This window comes from Xiphophorus maculatus, chromosome 10, assembly GCF_002775205.1.
Source record: "Xiphophorus maculatus strain JP 163 A chromosome 10, X_maculatus-5.0-male, whole genome shotgun sequence".
Taxonomy (NCBI): Eukaryota; Metazoa; Chordata; class Actinopteri; order Cyprinodontiformes; family Poeciliidae; genus Xiphophorus; species Xiphophorus maculatus.
This window is the reverse complement of record NC_036452.1, coordinates 23,848,498-23,867,609: the sequence shown is the minus strand read 5'-3', so window position 1 is coordinate 23,867,609 and position 19,112 is coordinate 23,848,498. Positions and strand designations below refer to the sequence as shown.

Genomic DNA, 19,112 nt, shown 5'->3' with positions numbered 1-19,112 from the left:
TGTGCATTGACCAAAATGAAAAAAAGTTGGTGTCAATAAATAAATGGTTTTATTGATAGCAACTACTCAAACAGCTTTTTTCTTCTTTTCTGATTTTTTTGTTTTCAGAAACTTTGGCATAAATGGAAACAAAGGAGGAAAATAAAGAAAAACAAAACACACTTTAAAGCTGACCATAGCCAATCAGATTATGATGCAGAAAATGCAAAGGCCATCTCAGCTTAATCATAGTTGATTATCGGGGTCTCACAAGATCTTGTGCAACAAAAACCTGCTGCTCGTTTTCTCTCTTCTTTCTGTGACAGTTGTGACCAGAAGCTTACACTCAGCAAGTTTCCTAACAAAACACACACATACACACAGGGAGATCATAAGATAGTAGAAAAAGAGAACAAAGTCATTTCAAACAGCAAAAAAAAAAGCAAAAGGTCGGTTGAGCCCTTCGTCTTTACAAGCACTTCACATTTTGCTCTGGTGTCCACTGCAGTCTTTTTCTCTGGCCACCTCAGTGTGTTTCACAGGATTACAACACATCGCAAACATGTTCTCATCTCTTGAACAATTAATTCCACTTTTGTCACTACCAACCACAAGCTTCAGTACGTTTTATGAGAATAATGTGTCAGACCAATGCAAAGTCGAATTGATGCATGGCTTTTTTAACCTGTTTTATTAGTAAAAATCTGAAATGTGTGGTGTGCATTTGTATTTGGCCCACTTGAATCAGTAGTTTGTAGAACTACATTTTCGTTGCCATTATAGCTGCAGGTCTTTTCCGGTGTGTCTAACCATTTTACAAATGAACATAATGAAATTATTTCTCATTTTTATTTTCAAATTAGCTCGAGGTGAGATTGAGCATTTATAAGAATCAGTTTTTAAGTCTAAGTCATGCTGTTGTATCTCTGGCTGTAGGTTTGGGGTCACTGTACTTTTAGAAGGGTGACCTTCACTCCAGGCTGAACTCTTTTTTTAGGCCGTAAAAGGTTTTTTACTTCCCACCAGCTCTGTTTAGCTTCCTAAGGAAAAAACCTTCCCACTGCATCATGCTGCCACCACGTCAACAAGGAATGATGTGCAGTACATTCCATTTTGTTCTTATCTGACTAGAGAAACTTCTTCCACATGTCTCCAATATGCAGGGGCGGAGCCAGACAATTTTCGTAGGGGTGGCCCCTCATGGGGGGGGCGGGCAAAAACTGAGCCACTTTAGAGCACAACATTTATATTTTCTAACTAATTTACCAAAGAAAGAAAAAATGTTCTCGAAGTGAATAAGTATATGCCTATATTTATACATTTTTGCTGTATAAGCATATTTCACTACTGCCACCAGCTGTTTTGAAAGGGAACAGCAGGCGTCACCATGGCCACCTTTCACCACCCCCTGGCTCAGCCCATGCCTTTATGGCTTGTACCAAACTGCAAGCAGAACTTCATATGACTTTCTTTCAAAAAACACTTTTTTCTTGGTAGATTTGTGTTCAGATTTTTTCCGTTTCCTCCTGGTGGGCTGCCTAACAGAGCTTTGCGGGATGTGGAAAGTTTGCCATTTAGTTTTTTAACGTGCTGTGTTCCAAGGTCACCATGGTTCTGTTTTCTCGTCAAAGAAACAGGATCATAACAAACATCACACAGGTGGGCTGGCTTTGCTAATTAGATCATTTCTGAACAAACCTGGGATTTGTTTTGGGGAACCAGAACAAAGGGATGTGAATAAATATTTATATTTCATTTATTTCCTGACAGCTTGGAGTTGAGACTTGAAAAAATGTGAAAAGGTTCAAGAGGTATGAAAACTTTTGCGAGGCTCTGTGGGCCAGCAGTCAGTTGTTGTAGGGCGCCGCATCCAGCAGGGGGCTCCTGGTCCCAAACCCTTTTACAGTCTCAGGCTGTTAACTTTCCTGGCCGAAGCTCTGCATGTGGGTGAGGTACTGGGTGAGGCCGTCCTCCCCCTCCTCCTCCAGGTGCTGCTGGTAGCACTGCAGCAGCCTGGCAGCCCTGGCCCCTGGGGGCCCTGCCTCAGCGGGCAGGCAGGCCCCCGACAGGTCCACGATGATGGTGGTCAAGGCTTTGATGTAGTTCTTGGCCAGAGTCAGAGTCTCGATCTTGGACAGCTTCTTGTCCATCTTCACGTGTGGGATGGCTTCGCGCAGCGCCTGGAAGGCGTTGTTGAGTTTGTGCATGCGCTGGCGTTCTCGCTCGTTGCTCTCCAGCCTCCGGATGCTGCGCTCCTTGGTGCTGGACCCGTACATCCTGCGCCGCCGCCCACCTCCCCCACCTGCTCCTCCTCCTCCCTGTCGGCGCCTGCCGTCCCGGCTCCTCAGGGAGCCCCTCCAGGAGCCGCCGATCCGGACCGAGGCCTCCGAGCCCTCCTGCTCGCTGGAGCCCGGCTCTGTGTCCGGTTCGTTCTCCGGCTCCGGGTCGGACCAGGGCCTCCTGGAGGGTCTCACTGCCTTCTCTTTGGACTTCATCGTGCTGCTTCCTCTCACCTCACAGTCTCCAACCAAGTCTCCCAACTTATAAAAGTCCTAGATGCACAGACAGGAACATTAAGACACAAAAGAAAAAGTGAATCTGACATGTTATTCATGCAAGACTAGCCAATTCAAGAACATGTTTTCGGACTTGCGTCTTGAAAATATCAGCACTTCCATGTCAAAGCCTTAAGTAGTGGAACCCATGTTCAGTCAAACACAGTGGTACAGTTTGTAGAAAAACTATTTAGGCCACATAATGCACCAGGTAAGACCTTAGGCTGACATCATTTATTTATTTTTCCGTTATTCTAAGTTTTCCTTTGATGTCACTGTGCATCTACTGCAAGTCAGACATTTTTCAAAGCTTCTTCATATAACAAAACCATTTAGAATGACCTTACACCTTGAGATTTTGATTCATTTCAAGAATATCAAGAGTACCACTTATGTTTAAGCTAACTGCAATATCTGTCCTTGGGCATTTATCTGGTCACCGAATGAGTTAAATGGTTCAGTAATTGCTCAGAACTTGGCTATTCCAATCACCACACTGTGGTGGGAACCAGGACCATGTGGCTTAATGGACAAGCTGTCTGACTTCGGATCAGAAGATTGAGGGTTCGAGTCCCTCGGTGGTTGACTTTAAAGGACCTACCCCAGTATCGGATTGCATGTCTCACTCATTACTCCTTGCCTCTTTCAATGATATTCATCAAGTAAGAAAGGCCATTGTTGAATTACAATGTTATGAAGAAATGTAGAATGCAGACCTGACGATGTTATTTATATGAGAATGAAATGACAAAGTGCTGTCGAGCATGACACTTAGACTAAACCAAGAAAGAAACCAAGGAGTCGTCAACTGACAAGTAGAATCTGGATGCTGTGCCAGTGAGTTTTGTTTGAGGATGTTTGATGCAAACCAGGATTTTATTTCAGCTAGGGATGCACGGAAATGAAAGTTTGAGCTTACAATCTCCAATATTAATATTAGTGGTAAGGCTGATAACCAATACCAAATTGGTTATCAGCCTTACCACTCCACTGAGTTCACCGTTGCTTCCCTGTTTCAGTTAAGCTCTTCAAAATCCTTCACTGCTTTACCGTCACTGTCACATGACCAAACAAACAAAACCTGAACATCCTCCCTCCAGAAACAAATGGCAACAAGATGGAGGTAAATATCAGTTGCTAATATTGGCCCAGTTCTATTCATCAGACTGATACCGATATGTTTAAAAAAATATCGGTATCAGTTAGTGCCAATATATTGAGCATCTCTAATTTCTTCTAAACACGTGGTGAGGGAGGAGGGTGAAAGTGAGGAGTTTGGTGAAGTGGGTAAGAAGAGCCGGGTGTCATCGGTCAAGCATTGAATTTATCGCGCTTGACATTGAATTTATGGGAAGTATTGGTTAGTAAAGAAAGAAGGGGATCCAGTGCAAAACTTTGGGGGACAACCTGAACTAACAGAGGAAGAGTGGGGTCTGATGGATTTGAGTTAATGGGTGTGGGGGTATTGCCAAGGGATGAAAGCCTGTGGAGGACAATACTGTGGGAGATGGAATCAAAGTCCTCAGATAAAGGAGGGTAAGAAGAGAAACCAGAGCAGAAACTGCAGCCATCAGAAAGGCATTAATGATTCTAAGCAGTGACACTGGCGGAAACCAAACTGGTATTGTTTATAGATTCTGTTTTTGGTTAAAAGTACCTTTTTTTTTTACTAATTTATACATTTATGCGTTGTTTTTTTTTTGTTTGTTTTTTGAACAAGCACCTTTTGAATTTCTATAACTTCTGGGACTGACCCCCCAAAAAACCAGGACTACATAATTAGTTAAGAAAACAGAATTAGAGAGCTACAGTGCATTTTCTAAAAATCATTAACTCTCATTTTTAAACTGCTAAAAAAAATGTTTTAACAAATCAAATCAGGTGCATAGTTACTTAAAACACAAATCTGTAAATTAGTAAGTTGCTTAATTTATTTCTTTTAAATGGCCTAAATAAAACTCGTGACATTTTGAGATATTTCAATATTGGGGTCACTTTAAAAAAAACTATCTTGTGTTGAAATCATGTGAAAGGTGCCAATTAACTGATTAGTTGGTCGGTTGAGCCCTTTGTCCAGGGGTCTTCGACTGCTGTCCACGAGGGCCGGTGTCCTGCAGCTGCTAGATGTCTCCCTGGTCCAACACACCTGAGTCAAAGGGCTGAATCACCTCCTCAATGTGCAGTCGCGTCCTCCAGAGTCCTGCTAATCGCCTCATTATTTGTGTGTTGAAGCAGAGACGCATCTAAAAGTTTCAGCACACCGGCCCTCGAGAACCAGAGCTGAAAGCCCCTGCCCTAGTCTGTTTACCTATTTTTAGTTTAAAAGTGCTCGGCGTCCTCCTGTATCTGATCTGACGGTGTGAAAACGCCATGATGTTGCACCTTTTATCCCGTCACATCTGAGATAATGTCAGCTTCAAGGTTGTGCTCACGAAAACAGGGGAAGCAGCCAGCAGTGAGGTCTAAAAAATAAAAAAATAGAGGTTTTGGCAGCGAGGGACCCAATGCTGGCCCTGAGAAAAACTGATTTTATACACAAACATTCATATGTGTTTAGAATGAGTCCAGTTGGAACATTTTTGAGCATAAATAGAGCTTATGTGAAATAGTATTAACTTTGCTTACATGGTTGATATTTTTTAAGACATAATGTAACATTGTGCATGTCTTCTGAGTCGCAATAACAAATTGTTCCACACTAGTGGAGATATATCACTTTCTTTGTTACTGTTTGATATTTCTTGCTATGCATTTCGTTTATTCACTTGTCTCTGTAACTTAACTGACAAACTAGGCAGAATATTCATAGCAGCAGAACAAAAACTTACCAGTCTTCAGATGTGAATAAATTCACTACTTAATTGAAGAATAAAGAGGAAAATGACGCATAACGCAGACGGATTATTTTAAACATTAAGTAGTTTAATTCTGAGCTCTGAAAAGCCTTATAGAAAACGGTCCTCAAAGCAAATTCTGCTGGATGTTTTACATAGATTAGAACGCTTAATAATAAAAGTTACACAGTGTAAACCTCCAGATATCTTTCCGTCCCTGTGTAGCTCCTTATTTCCCTAACCTCAGTTTGCAATCACCTAACGGCAGAACTCATGAAGCAACTCCGGCCAACGGTTCACAGAGAGAGAAAGGAAAGCAAACAAAACGGCCGTGAAAGTGGGTTAGAGAAAGGAGAGTGGGCTGAGGAGACTTACCGCTGAGCGTCTACTGAAAATCGCTCCGTTCATAAACCAGCAGCAGAAAGTCGGTAAAGGAGCGGAGAGAAGCTGCGGAGCGTCACCGCGGCGCGGAGATAACTGCCACATGTGCGCTACCTGTAGCTGACTGATGTACACGTCGCGCTGCTCAGCCAATCAGAGAGCCAGCCCACTCAGTCTGCCCGAGCAGCAGAGCCGCAGGCCGCTGACCCGACAGACTGCCGCTGCTGCTGCTGCTGCTGCCGGGTTTTAAAGCTGCTAACCACCGGAGCCTTTATGTTTACTTACAAATGTGTCCAGATAATGAGAACACAGCTGTGCGAAGAAGTTTTGATTTCCACAAATCATAATGTCTTAAAATTTTTTAAGGAGGAGCAAAAGTTTGTATTTGTGTTTATTTTAGTTGATGACATCACAAAAGGCACAAGACTGGAGAATTCAGCTGGCATTACTAGAATTTGTAAAGTGGAACTGTGATCTCCGTCTTACTTTATTTATTTATTTGTTTGTTTGTTTACCTCCAGTTGTTCTACTGTACCACCAACTAAGCTTTACTTTTACAACTGGGAGTTGAATAGCATCACAAAAACTCAAATAGGACCAGAACAACAACCCAAATCCTTAAGGTGTTATAAAGGAGGCTTCCTGGATGCCGAGCAGGACCAGAGAGCAGAGCAAAAAGCAGGACGTTTCTCTGCATTTGGTACTCTAACTATAATGCAGAAGCTAGACAAGGATTTAAAAAGAAGCATCAGCAGCAAATGAGGTGGATTAGCAGTGCTTGCCAATAACTGCCGGTTTCATCCAGGATACGTTACTGTGAAAAGTTGTCTCTGCTGCCCAAAAATAGAGCTGTTAGCACATCATGACAGTTACGAGACAGTCTTCAGTCAGAGGCCTCTACAGATTTGTAGCGAGACTGACTGCTACCAGAAATGCTTCTAGACGACAGCATCACCATTTGCAATGAAGGTTTTTGAATATACTTGGATGATGTGAGTTATGACATCATTTGAATTGTCTTTGGGATGAAAAGTATTTTTGAATATAAATGAATAATCCTCCCTCACTCCTCTTTTCCCAAGATGCATCCTGCCATGAATGATGAACTTCTGCTGCTACCAGTATGCTAATATTCCTGTTAGATTTTTTCCCATCTGATTGGGGTCCATGCAGTTTTCTGTGTGTATGACCTTTACCAGGTCAGCCGATCTTTTCACTGCCTGGTGAAAAGGTTGCATTTTTCTTACTGTTTCTCTGTGGTGTCAACTGGAATGATGAAGATGATGTATGACACAATGAAAAGCTGAAATGTTATTATGCTGCTTCAGCGACGTCATTAAAGTATGCACATGTACAGAGTTGATTTTATCAAGGTTGGTTAAGGCTTTACAGCAATAACAAACTCAAAAATCAATCATAGAGGTTGTTTTGTACCTTCATAGAAATATATTCTCTACTAAATAATGTAATTCACCACTTTTTTGTTCTACGGTCATTTCTGTGAAACGGGAGTGATCTGGGTATTTACTGTCGCATTCAGTGAAATTTTGACCTCACATGACCTCTTCGAGAGCTGCAAACAAAACTGTACACGTTTTTATTCCTGCTGAACTATTTACATGTAATTATAAGATTATTAGGAATATTATACTTACATGACTCAAATGAACTCATATTGCTTTAACACACACAGCTGTACATGAAATCCTGGTAAAGCAGAGTTGAGCTCAGCTTTTTAGGGAGGCTCGTTGCGTCCAGCAGTTAACATAATTTCCATTGTGGGTTATCGCCTTCCACTGTTTCATTTGAATAGTCTTCCAGGTTCCACCCGCCAGCCCAGAGGTAGGTCCTTTTAAGCCATGTCACAGTATCTGCCTTCCCTAACTTTTAGGACATCATCACTTCTGTAATGACTGTGTAATGCCAACTAAAATACACTCTTAAAAACCATTAGAAGTGTGATTATTTAAATGATTACCTATTTTAGGAATCACTAATCTAATCCCCTTCCGCTCAGGAATATGTTTTCTGAGTAAATCGTCCATTCTCTGTTTTACCTGCTGGCAGCTGTTGGCAGTTGGGATTATTATCTCTGGTGTTGATAAAGCGCTGCAAAACTGAAAAGCATCAGTTGTGCAAGTTAAACTGAGAGTGTTCTTAAACAATCTGATGACATCCTTATGTCACATGTGGCATTGCATGTGTCTGCAATGCCACATGGATCAAATTTTAAAAACTATAAATAGGAAAGTAAAACAGCTAAGATCATTCTCCATCCAGCACCTTCACTGTTTGGATTATTCGTTGTTGGCATTCCAACTTTACTTTAGGGGAAGCCACCTTCTGATTATCCACACCCCACCCAGTCTACGTATATGGTGTCGCTGTGTTTTCTTAGGCAGATCCACCCATCAAACAACACAGTTAAAAAGCAGAGGACAAAAAGCCGAAGGCTTTAAAACAGTTGTTAACTTATAAGTTTGATCACAATCACCATAAGCATGAATGGCCTAAAAACTTGGGGTCTTTGCAGAGACATGATTGCAGGTTGAGAAGAATGGAAGTACAGGAGGGCAGTAGTTGGAAGGCAGATTATAAATGCAGTGGCACGTTTAATCAAAGGTGACAAAGTCCAAATTTACAAAAATGTGAGGAATCCTAAGGGCTGAAACATCAAGCTAGCACAGATAACAAGGAGCTAAGAGGAGAATCTGACAGTGGATGAAAGCATGATGCTTTTACGGGAACGGAGTGTCTTGTATAGAAAACAAGCGAGTGATTACAAACAGCTGCTGCTGTGAAGGAACCAAAGACCTAAGGGCAACTGAGGGGGTTGAGTGAAGAATTGATAGAACCCTAGCAGAACCAGGAGAACCCACACGTAAGGTCAACACTAAGCCAAATCTGACAAGACACTCAAGTGACCAGCAGTACCATAAGAATACAATCTTTGGACTACAGTGGATCTGCTGGAAAAAAACAAATGAACCTTTAAGTTATCTCTAGTGATATTCCTGCTGTGTGTGGTGTGCTAAGAGTAATCTGCTCCACTTGGAAGGACATCAGAACCGCTCTGATCTAGGATTGGGGGATATTCACCATGTTGGATTGCCTTGGCCTGATGTTGTTGCTCATGTGGTGTTTCCTGATCATAGATGAGCATGCAGGCTACTGATTGTGACATGTAGCCAATTAGGAAGCACGGTGATGGAAACACACAGGGGAATCCAAAATACACAGGAGACAAAGCAACTCCCATGGCACATCAAACAGTCTGGTGAACGTTGGAAAAAAAAATCTTTGTATTATTTTTTCTCTGTCACATAAATATATGTTGTAAATCCAGAAGCTACCAGAGGTGAACGGTAATTCCAGTTACTTGTATGTATTTTATGAAATGAGGGCCGAGTTTGTGAGATCACAGCTGTGGTGCTCCCAGCTCTCAGAAGCAAACAGCAACTTTTGGCTTGGATGTCCTTGAACAAACTGAGTGAACATGTGCATAAGTGTGAGCTGGAAGACAGAGGGTGTCAATATGTGTTCGACGACCACTCAAGGTGTGAGAACATACACCTGTTTACACAGTAACGTTGGAGGACCTGCTACAAGTCTATACTAAATGGGAACTGGTTTCCGTTTCACCTGATTCTTAAGAATTCTGTGAGGTTCTTGTGTTTCTGCTCATGTAGAAATGAAAGAATATGTTTGTTTTCTAATGATCACAGCCTGGGTCCTGCCAGGTTTCCTTCCCTCCTCAGTTACACCATATGTAGTCAACCAAACCTCACCCAACGTTGGACAATAGAAACATTATCTGTTGCTTTTTTAGTTTGCTCAGTTTCTGCTTGCATCGGCTTACACTGTTTGTTTTGCCACAGCAACTGATAAATTCTGGTCTGAAGAGCACACTTCAGTGATGAGGCAAGCTATCAGGCCTTTCACATAATTTTTCTACTAAAACAAGCTGGTTCTATCACTGTGACTGTCCTGGGGTTCCTTCTGAAAGCTTGTATGTTTGATGCAACCTTCATAGCTTGGTTGGCAACTGGAAAGACCCCAGATCAGTTATGTAACTACATCATATTGAACTGTGTCACACGCTGTTTGCTCGTGTCATACTAATGGCAGTGAGAGCTGAATGCACTGTGCCATATCCCTACGTAGGATGTGATGTCATCAACCGTAACTGCTTTGGAGCAGAGAGAGGGGAAAGCAGCTGCTGAAATCCCTGACTCATAAAGGGGGGGGCAGGTGAAGGAACTGAGATCTGGATGATTATTCAGGTTTTCCGTTTGGTCAAGGCTGGCTGTCTGACAGAAAAACAACAGTGGATGTCACATTAGGCCATGGTGACAGCTGGGTGGCCCTTGGCTGAGGAGAGGTATTCAGATAGAGAGGTGGCTTTGACCACTATGTCACCAAATTACCACAGAGCTCAAATTATATATATACTGTATGTGTGTGTGTGTGTGTGTGTGTGTGTGTGTGTGTGTGTGTGTGTGTGTGTGTGTGTGTGTGTGTGTGTGTGTGTGTGTGTGTGTGTGTGTGTCACTCACACTTTGTGTCATAGTTCAAGGTCTGACTCAGTGACATAGGTGAGGAACAGGCAAGTTTGGGCCAGAGAGCAAAGCTCTGGCCTGGTCTGAGAAGTCCAGCTCTTGGTCGGCAGGGACACGATGCCAGAGGGTTGAGCACACTCCAACGCTGAGAAGTCATCTTCCCACTGCAACCCTGAAGCCGCAAACAACATTAGCAATTCATGAATGTAATTTTGTTATCACTCGAAAGTTTCTTGAAGTGTTAAAGGGGCGGTATTATGTAAAATCAACTTTTTGAGATTTGCTTCATGTTATAATGTTATTCCCTCATTAAAAACACACCTAGAGTGTTGCTTTGATTCTTCCATTTTGAAATCTACTACAAGAAATCTATTCATTTAAAAGTGTAAAAGTTTTGGAAGTCTAAGTGCTACAGCAAGAATCTATGTATATATTTGGCATGAAACTCTGCATTAAAAAAAACGACATCCCTTTAAAAAGAAAAAAAATAATCTTTACTGCTACTTTGAGCATCTCCCTATTCATCTCTGCTTGCAGAAACAAGTCCTGTGACCAGGCATTGCCTTTTGCACAAAGCTCCTCAGTGCTGCAGTCTCCAAGCTGAGCTTCTGCATTACACAGCACCCGTCCTCCGCAACTCCTCCACCCAGCTCCTCCAGACTAGCGGCAGCAGCAATTAGCAAACACCTGTTAGAACTGTGCATCTGCTGAGCTCATCATATGAGCTACATCGCCATGAAACGAAACTCTAGTGAAAACATAATTATATGCTCAATAAAGGAGCTTTGTGGTGATGACGCGCTGAAGGCAGAGGGTCGCAAAGAGCAAATTTCAAAAAGATTTAATTTCTCAACAAATCTGAAGACAATCATAGATTTTGCAAAGATGTTGGTTGACGGAGCGTCATTATCCAGTCATGTCAGTCCAGTACAAAATGTGTTATAAGACGTTTTGTGTAAGCCGATGTTTCTGGAGGAATGGGTCAATATTCCAGCAAACTATTGTGAGAATATTTGACCAAAAACAGACACTTTTAGAAAGTAGTTGTTTCAAATACTGATAGTAATGTTTGTAAACTTCTGAATATAAGAAGATTATTATGCTTGGATTTTGCAAATTGAATTAAGTTCCGTAATCTTAACTGACCTGAGGCAGCAAAGGTTTCGTTTTTTTGATCAAAATGAAGGTCAAAAAGTTAGAAAAAAATGCTGTGTGAAATTTCTGGTTTCAACTATGCATATGTAAATGATATTCAATTTGGGAATAATTAGAATATGGTCATTTTAAGTCTTACCATTGTCCTCTGACATAACATCAGACTGGATGCTGGGAAAATGGAATGGCGGAGATGTGGAGGGTTCTGAAGGCAGCTTGAGAGTGGGTGTTTCCTAAGAATCAACAGTTGATTGTCAAAACATAGACAAAAAAATACAGGAAAATTATGGTTGATTTTACAAGAAAACCCCAAAGTAGACATTGAGGTCGTCCCTCCAATCCCAAGCTTTAGCACCTTTTTTAAAGGATCAGTGTCAGAGCCTAAAGACTAAACTCAACTCCTGATATCTGTTGCAGGGCAACAGTCACCTCCAGAGATAAGTCCAGATTTTTTAAACATCATGACCAGTTTTCTGCCTGAGTTTTTCCATCTGTGTCACATCACCTGCTCTGTGGGCTGTGCTGACCTGACAGATGTCTGTCTGGTGTAAACAGCACAGACAGCAGCTGAAACATTAAGCATTCATTTTATGATGTCCAGCAAAAGGGGAGAAATTAATAAATCTTTTTTAAAGTCTCCCCTCCCCCCGGACCCTTCAAACACAACAAACTAGAACTGTACTGAAATGATCGATCATTACCTGATCAAACAGGTAGACGATGACGTCCTCTTCAAAGGAAACACTTTTCTTTATTTTCATTTTCTCACTTTTACTCCTCCTCCATGGTCTTTGTGAATGATTGTCGTTTTGACGGGTTTTCTGACGGATCTCAGGGTTCCACGTCCTTAAGCTGTCCCTGTCTTCGTCCTCGCCGCTCGTCTTGAGACAAAAAGATCTTTGGGCGTTGTCGTGTTTTACAGCAGACATCTTGCTATTTCTTCCAGAACTTCCTCTATGTCTAATAAATGTCCTCAAATTCCGAGAGCCGTAAACGTGGCATAATTTATTTGTAGTTATATAATTATCAGAAAGAATGATGAGCCTGTTGAAGGAATCCATGACGATGGCATGCTGCTGGGTTGCTTCATTCAAAAAGTTTTTAATCCAATAAAAAATGTCCGCCATATGGAAAGTGGTACCTTCCTGGTTGGCCTGGCTTGGTAAACCTTTGATGACAGGATCTAAAAACCTTAGCTGTCCATTGAGCTCCGATATGGGACAGAAGAGTTGTAGGAAACAAAATCGTGATGAAGCTAGCCAATCTGATGTGTGCGTAGTGTTTCTCTGTGAGTTAGGGGCTGAACACTCCGTCCAATCAAGGACACAGATGCAGGAACCCACTTCATGGTCCTCACACTCCTCTTCATTCCTGCATCAATGATTCAGGGCAGTTTCAGTACACCTGAAGATATACTGATTCACAGATGATACATTGGTGAGATTACAAGCAGAAAGGAGAGGACTGTTACTTTATGGGAAAAAGAGGGCATGGTTTCTACCACTGCTCACTGACTGGAGGAGAGACACTATGATAATCCCAGAATCACACACAGGAGTAATCTGAGGAGACTTTCTACTAAATGTCTGAACGACAGAGATTTGCCAGTTGTTGCGCATTCTGCACACAAATGCGCTCATGCACACTTACGGGTCCATTATTGGGTCTCTCAGTCCCAGGCCTGAATAAATATCGGTAGTCTTCCGTCTGCAGAGACAAAGACGCAATAGGAAACTTTTACTGCTCTGCAGTAACCAAGCAACCGTTGGACAAGTGACTCAGGAAAGGAAGAGAGGAGCTGACTCACAGCAGCTGTGACGTAAAGGGATGTAAAAGGAGACACACACATACAAACACACGCACACACACCTGGGAGGAGGATAAAATCTGCCCCGTTCGGGTAAATTAACACCTCACTGTGTAACAGGTGGAGGGGCTCAGGAGGAAGAGGGAGAAAGAGACTGTTCCAAGCAACCAGTTAAAAAACAGACACACTGTGGTGCCTTCAACAGCAAAAGACACAACTCACATCTTTAGTGTCCTCATGCAGAAATCCAGTCATATGCACGTGAAATTACCTTCTTTTAATTTCGTCCAGGCTGCATTTCCTGTTTGAAAACAACTTGTCCACTGAAATCACCAGGGCAGCTCCACCCCTGCTGTAGTTCAACTCTGAAAACGCAGAACGTGTTCAAATCTGCAGCTTCATGAGTTTGCACAACATGCTGCAGCAAAGTGTCTCTGCAGCCACAAACAAGATAAAGCAGCAGCTTTTTCACAAACACGCCCTACCTTGCATTGTTCAAAGCTGTCGAGTTTCCTGCAAGAGACGAGGCAGAGCAGGCAGAGGAGACAGAGGAGATGCTCTGAAAATGGAAGGGAGGAGGGCGAAGAAGAGCGAATGTATAGAAGGGATGAAAACGGTGTGAGGACAAAGAAAGGACAAAGAGCTTACATATCCGCCTCTCCGCCAGCAGGTTCCTGGCCTTTCTGCAGCAGAGCGCCGGATGCAATCAATAACCTCAGCGCTAATGTAACACAGAGTCCAGTTATAAAGACCAACAGTGTAGGTGTCACAGTTTTGTGTGAAAGTATTGATACCATTGAAATTTTGCACATTTTATTAAATTTCTTTTTCACTGAAAGTTCAATAAAGTTTATGTGATAAACCAAAACAGAAGGTGAACTTCTGCCACACTCTCACGTGGTTTGCTGACTCAAACAGCTTTTATGACAGGACTGCAGCTTCTCATCAACTCCACCCCTGCAGAAGGAGAGCATCCTCTCAGCATAATGCTGCCACCACCATGTTCCACTGTGTGATGGTGGGTTTAGCTTTCTTCACCAGGTAACATTTCACTTTGCCCCATCTTCCCGCTCAACAACAGGCAGACTGGTTGGAGATCACCTATGAAAATAATCTTTCAAGACTTACTACAAACATACAACTGGATTTAAGCCTAGACTTAAATCCAATTGTTTAATAGATTCTAATAGATGTGTACGTGTTGATTTAAAGCATTTTATTATAACTCTGGCTAGTTCTGTAGTTACCTCCATTCATTTTATATTTACATATTTCCTAAAACTCAAACCAATTTAAAAAAGTGAACCTTTTGAATTCCATGTGGCCAAAAGACGTCCACATGTTTTAATAATACAAACATAAGCTGTAAATCAGAGACTAATTTCACCATCGCTATATACAGTATTTATCCGTATATATATCCATCCATCCATCCATCCATCCATCCATCTTCTTCCTCTTATCCGGGGTTGGGTCGCAGGGGTAGCAGCTTCAGAAGGGAGGCCCAGACTTCCCTCTCCCTGGCCACTTCTTCCAGCTCTTCCTGGGGAATCCCAAGGCGTTCCCAGACCAGCCGAGAGACATAGTCCCTCCAGCGTGTCCTGGGTCTTCCCCGGGGCCTCCTCCCGGTGGGACATGCCCGGAACACCTCACCAGGGAGGCGTCCAGGAGGCATCCTGACCTCAACTGGCTCCTCTCGATGTGAAGGAGCGGCGGCACTACTCTGAGTCCCTCTCGGACATATATATATACAGTATATATATATATATATATATATATATAGATATATAGATACAAAGTTGACCTGAGCCAAGGATTGCACATTTTTGGACTGAGATGTCTGATGTTGTTCCTGGGATCTGTTGTAGCCATTGGTCCAGTTTGGGGGTGACTGCCCCGAGGGCCCCGATGACCACAGGCACCACTGTGGTCTTCACCTTCCAGGCCCTCTCCAGTTCCTCCCTGGGGCCCTGGTATTTCTCTAGTTTCTCGTGCTCCTTTTTCCTGATGTTGCAGTCGCTTGGTATTGCTACATCTACCACAACGGCTTTCCTCTGTTGTTTATCCACTACGACAATGTCTGGTTGGTTCGCCATTACCATTTTGTCTGTCTGGATCTGGAAGTCCCACAGGATCTTAGCTCTGGCGTTCTCCGCCACCTTTGGGGGTGTTTCCCACTTTGATCTCGGAGTTTCCAGTCCATATTCTGCAGAGATGTTTCTGTACACTATGCCTGCAACTTGGTTATGTCGTTCCATGTACGCTTTCCCTGCCAGTATCTTGCACCCTGCTGTTATGTGCTGGACTGTCTCAGGGGCCTCCTTGCACAACCTACACCTTGGGTCTTGTCTGGTGTGGTATATCTGGGCCTCTATTGCTCTGGTGTTTAGGGCCTGTTCCTGGGCGGCCAGGATGAGGGCCTCTGTGGTGTCCTTGAGTCCAGCTTTTTCCAGCCATTGGTAGGATTTACTGATATCAGCCACTTGGGTTATTTGCTGGTGGTACATCCCATGTAGGGGCTTGTCCTCCCATGATGGTATCTCTGGCACCTCAACCTCCGTTCCCTGTTGTCTGAGACATTCACTGAGCACATTGTCTGTTGAGGCTTTGTCCCTGATGTATTTATGGATCTTAGTTGTTTCGTCCTGGACTGTGGTTCTCACACTCACTAGTCCTCTGCCTCCTTCCTTGCGGCTCGTGTACAGTCTCAGGGTGCTGGATTTGGGATGGAACCCTCCATGCATTGTTAGTAGTTTTCTAGTCTTAATATCTGTGGCTTTTATCTCCTCCTTTGGCCAGCTAATTATTCCAGCAGGGTATCTGATTACTGGCAGGGCATAGCTGTTTATCGCACGGAATTATATATATATATAATTCCGTGCGAAACACAGGATATATATATATATATATATATATATATATATATATATATATATATATATATATATATATATATATATATATACACAGTATATTGATATATATTGATATATTGATATGTAGATATATCTATATATATATCTGTATGTAGATTTGTGGGTATATATATATATATATATATATATCACAGATATATATAAAGATATATACATATACAGTATATATATATATATATATATAGCAATATATATATATATATATACAGTATATATACATTGATATGTATATTGATATATACATATCAATTTCAATATCATATCAATATTGATATTGATATCTAGATAACTATATATAGATTTATATATATATATACTGCTCAAAAAAATAAAGGGAACACTCAAATAACACATCCTAGATCTGAATGAAAGAAATATTCTCATTGAATACTTTGTTCTGTACAAAGTTGAATGTGCTGACAACAAAATCACACAAAAATCATCAATGGAAATCAAATTTATTAACCAATGGAGGCCTGGATTTGGAGCCACACACAAAATTAAAGTGAAATAACACTACATGCTGATCCAACTTTAATGTAATGTCCTTAAAACAAGTCAAAATGAGGCTCAGTATTGTGTGTGGCCTCCACGTGCCTGTATGACCTCCCTACAACGCCTGAGCATGCTCCTGATGAGGTGGTGGACGGTCTCCTGAGGGATCTCCTCCCAGACCTGGACTAAAGCATCCTCCAACTCCTGGACAGTCTGTGGTGCAACGTGACGTTGGTGGATGGAGGAGACATGATGTCCCAGATGTGCTCAATCGGATTCAGGTCTGGGGAACGGGCTGGCCAGTCCATAGCTTCAATGCCTTCATCTTGCAGGAACTGCTGACACACTCCAGCCACATGAGGTCTAGCATTGTCCTGCATTAGGAGGAACCCAGGGCCAACCGCACCAGCATATGGTCTCACAAGGGGTCTGAGGATCTCATCTCGGTACCTAATGGCAGTCAGGCTACCTCTGGTGAGCACATGGAGGGCTGTGCGGCCCTCCAAAGAAATGCCACCCCACACCATTACTGACCCACTGCCAAACCGGTCATGCTGAAGGATGTTGCAGGCAGCTGACCACTCTCCACGGCGTCTTCAGACTCTGTCACGTCTGTCACATGTGCTCAGTGTGAACCTGCTTTCATCTGTGAAGAGCACAAGGCGCCAGTGGCGAATTTGCCAATCCTGGTGTTCTCTGGCAAACGCCAAGCGTCCTGCACGGTGTTGGGCTGTGAGCACAACCCCCATCTGTGGACGTCGGGCCCTCATACCATCCTCATGGAGTCGGTTTCTAACCGTTTGTGCAGACACATGCACATTTGTGGCCTGCTGGAGGTCATCGCACATGTTATCAGGGCTCTGGCAGTGCTCCTCCTGTTCCTTCTTGCACAAAGGCGGAGGTAGCGGTCCTGCTGCTGGGTTGTTGCCCTCCTACGGCCTCCTCCACGTCTCCTGGTGTACTGGCCTGTCTCCTGGTAGCGCCTCCAGCCTCTGGACACTACGCTGACAGACACAGCAAACCTTCTTGCCACAGCTCGCATTGATGTGCCATCCTGGATGAGCTGCACTACCTGAGCCACTTGTGTGGGTTGTGGAGTCCGTCTCATGCAACCACGAGTGTGAAAGCACCACCAACATTCAAAACTGACCAAAACATCAGCCAGACAGCATAGGTACTGAGAAGTGGTCTGTGGTCCCAACTGCAGAACCACTCCTTTATTGAGTGTGTCTTGCTAATTGCCAATAATTTCCACCTGTTGTCTATTCCATTTACACAACAGCAGGTGAAATTGATTGTCAATCAGTGTTGCTTCCTAAGTGGACAGTTTGATTTCACAGAAGTTTGATTTACTTGGAGTTATATTGTGTTGTTTAAGTGTTCCCTTTATTTTTTGAGCAGTGTATATATATATATGTATATATATATATTGTAATGAAGACTGAAGCTGGTTCAGTTGTGGATAAACAATCACTCCAGGGTGTCGGGTTAGAACAGCTGATATATATGTTCAGGTGAGTTAGTGAAAGAAGAGAATGTCCAAGTCCAGAATTGAGCTTTACTTGGGTTTTAATTAGCTCTGGAGGTTCAGCTATACATATAAGGGCACAGGTGTGTGTGTGGCGTGTGTGTGTGTGGTTTCCTATAAAGATAAACAAATACAAATTATGAGAATTTGTCTGTAAACCCTTTCACAAATAAACTTAATTTCCACAATGAATAAATGTGTTAATGTCTGACTATGAGAATGTAAATAATAATTATACATACATAGTAATAATAAACCCTGCAAATAATAGTGTCACACGATAAACATACAAGAGAAATAACGCATTTCAATTGCACATGGTAACACAAATAACAGCTGCAACTAATTAACCGAGCTTAATAACTTAATGCTAAACGGCTAACTTTAGCTCTCAACAATACAAGTAAAATACAGCAAACGACCATAATATTCAACGAGACAAAGCACAAATACAGCTCTTAGACATTTACGAAACCGAACTAAATCACCAACAGTATTACTTACATTCAATGGACGCACACAATAGAAAGAAGTTATGAACGAAGTCAGCCTTGAGAACCGCACCACTCTACTCAGATCCATAAACAAGCTGTAACTAAATATGAACATGAAGCCACCCAGTGGCTGAAATAAAATATTGCACCTAAAATACTTTGATGAAGAAAACCTAAACTAGAGGGCTGAAAACAAATAATTAACAGTCTTTTGTACATATATATATATATATATATTGTATATATGTATATAATCTATCTATCTATCTATCTATCTATCTATCTATCTATCTATCTATCTATCTATCTATCTATCTATCTATCTATCTATCTATCTATCTATCTATCTATCTATCTATCTATCTATCTATCTATCTATCTATCTATCT

At 42.2% G+C, this 19,112-nt stretch overlaps 1 protein-coding gene across 10 annotated transcripts; it reads right to left on the bottom strand.

The window, feature by feature from the left end:
* Positions 1–30: 30 nt before the first annotated feature.
* bhlha15 (basic helix-loop-helix family member a15) lies at positions 31–18,817 on the bottom strand. Of its 10 annotated transcripts, none has more exons than XM_023340662.1 (8): positions 14,168–14,821; positions 13,919–13,991; positions 13,756–13,829; positions 13,542–13,635; positions 13,114–13,170; positions 12,165–12,834; positions 11,603–11,696; positions 10,314–10,480 (listed from the first exon to the last, which is right to left on the bottom strand). In XM_023340662.1, the coding sequence occupies exons 3-8, from the start codon at positions 13,760–13,762 to the stop codon at positions 10,314–10,316; spliced, it is 1,089 nt and encodes a 362-aa protein (XP_023196430.1). In that variant the 5' UTR covers positions 13,763–13,829; positions 13,919–13,991; positions 14,168–14,821. The 10 variants fall into 10 exon arrangements, with proteins under 10 accessions (XP_023196433.1, XP_023196435.1, XP_014329061.2 ...); XM_023340663.1 differs by having other exon boundaries at positions 13,756–13,991; positions 14,168–14,227; positions 14,309–14,821; XM_023340664.1 differs by lacking the exons at positions 13,919–13,991; positions 14,168–14,821 and adding an exon at positions 18,734–18,817.
* Positions 18,818–19,112: the final 295 nt, after the last annotated feature.

What these genes read in the sequence shown, in the direction of transcription:
- bhlha15 (XM_023340664.1), bottom strand. An exon ending in AGAGACCCAATAATGGACCC is followed by an intron (nt 12,835 to 13,113) that starts GTAAGTGTGCAT and finishes TCATTGATGCAG; the next exon opens with GAATGAAGAGGAGTGTGAGG. An exon ending in TGTTATGTCAGAGGACAATG is followed by an intron (nt 10,481 to 11,602) that starts GTAAGACTTAAA and finishes TTGCGGCTTCAG; the next exon opens with GGTTGCAGTGGGAAGATGAC.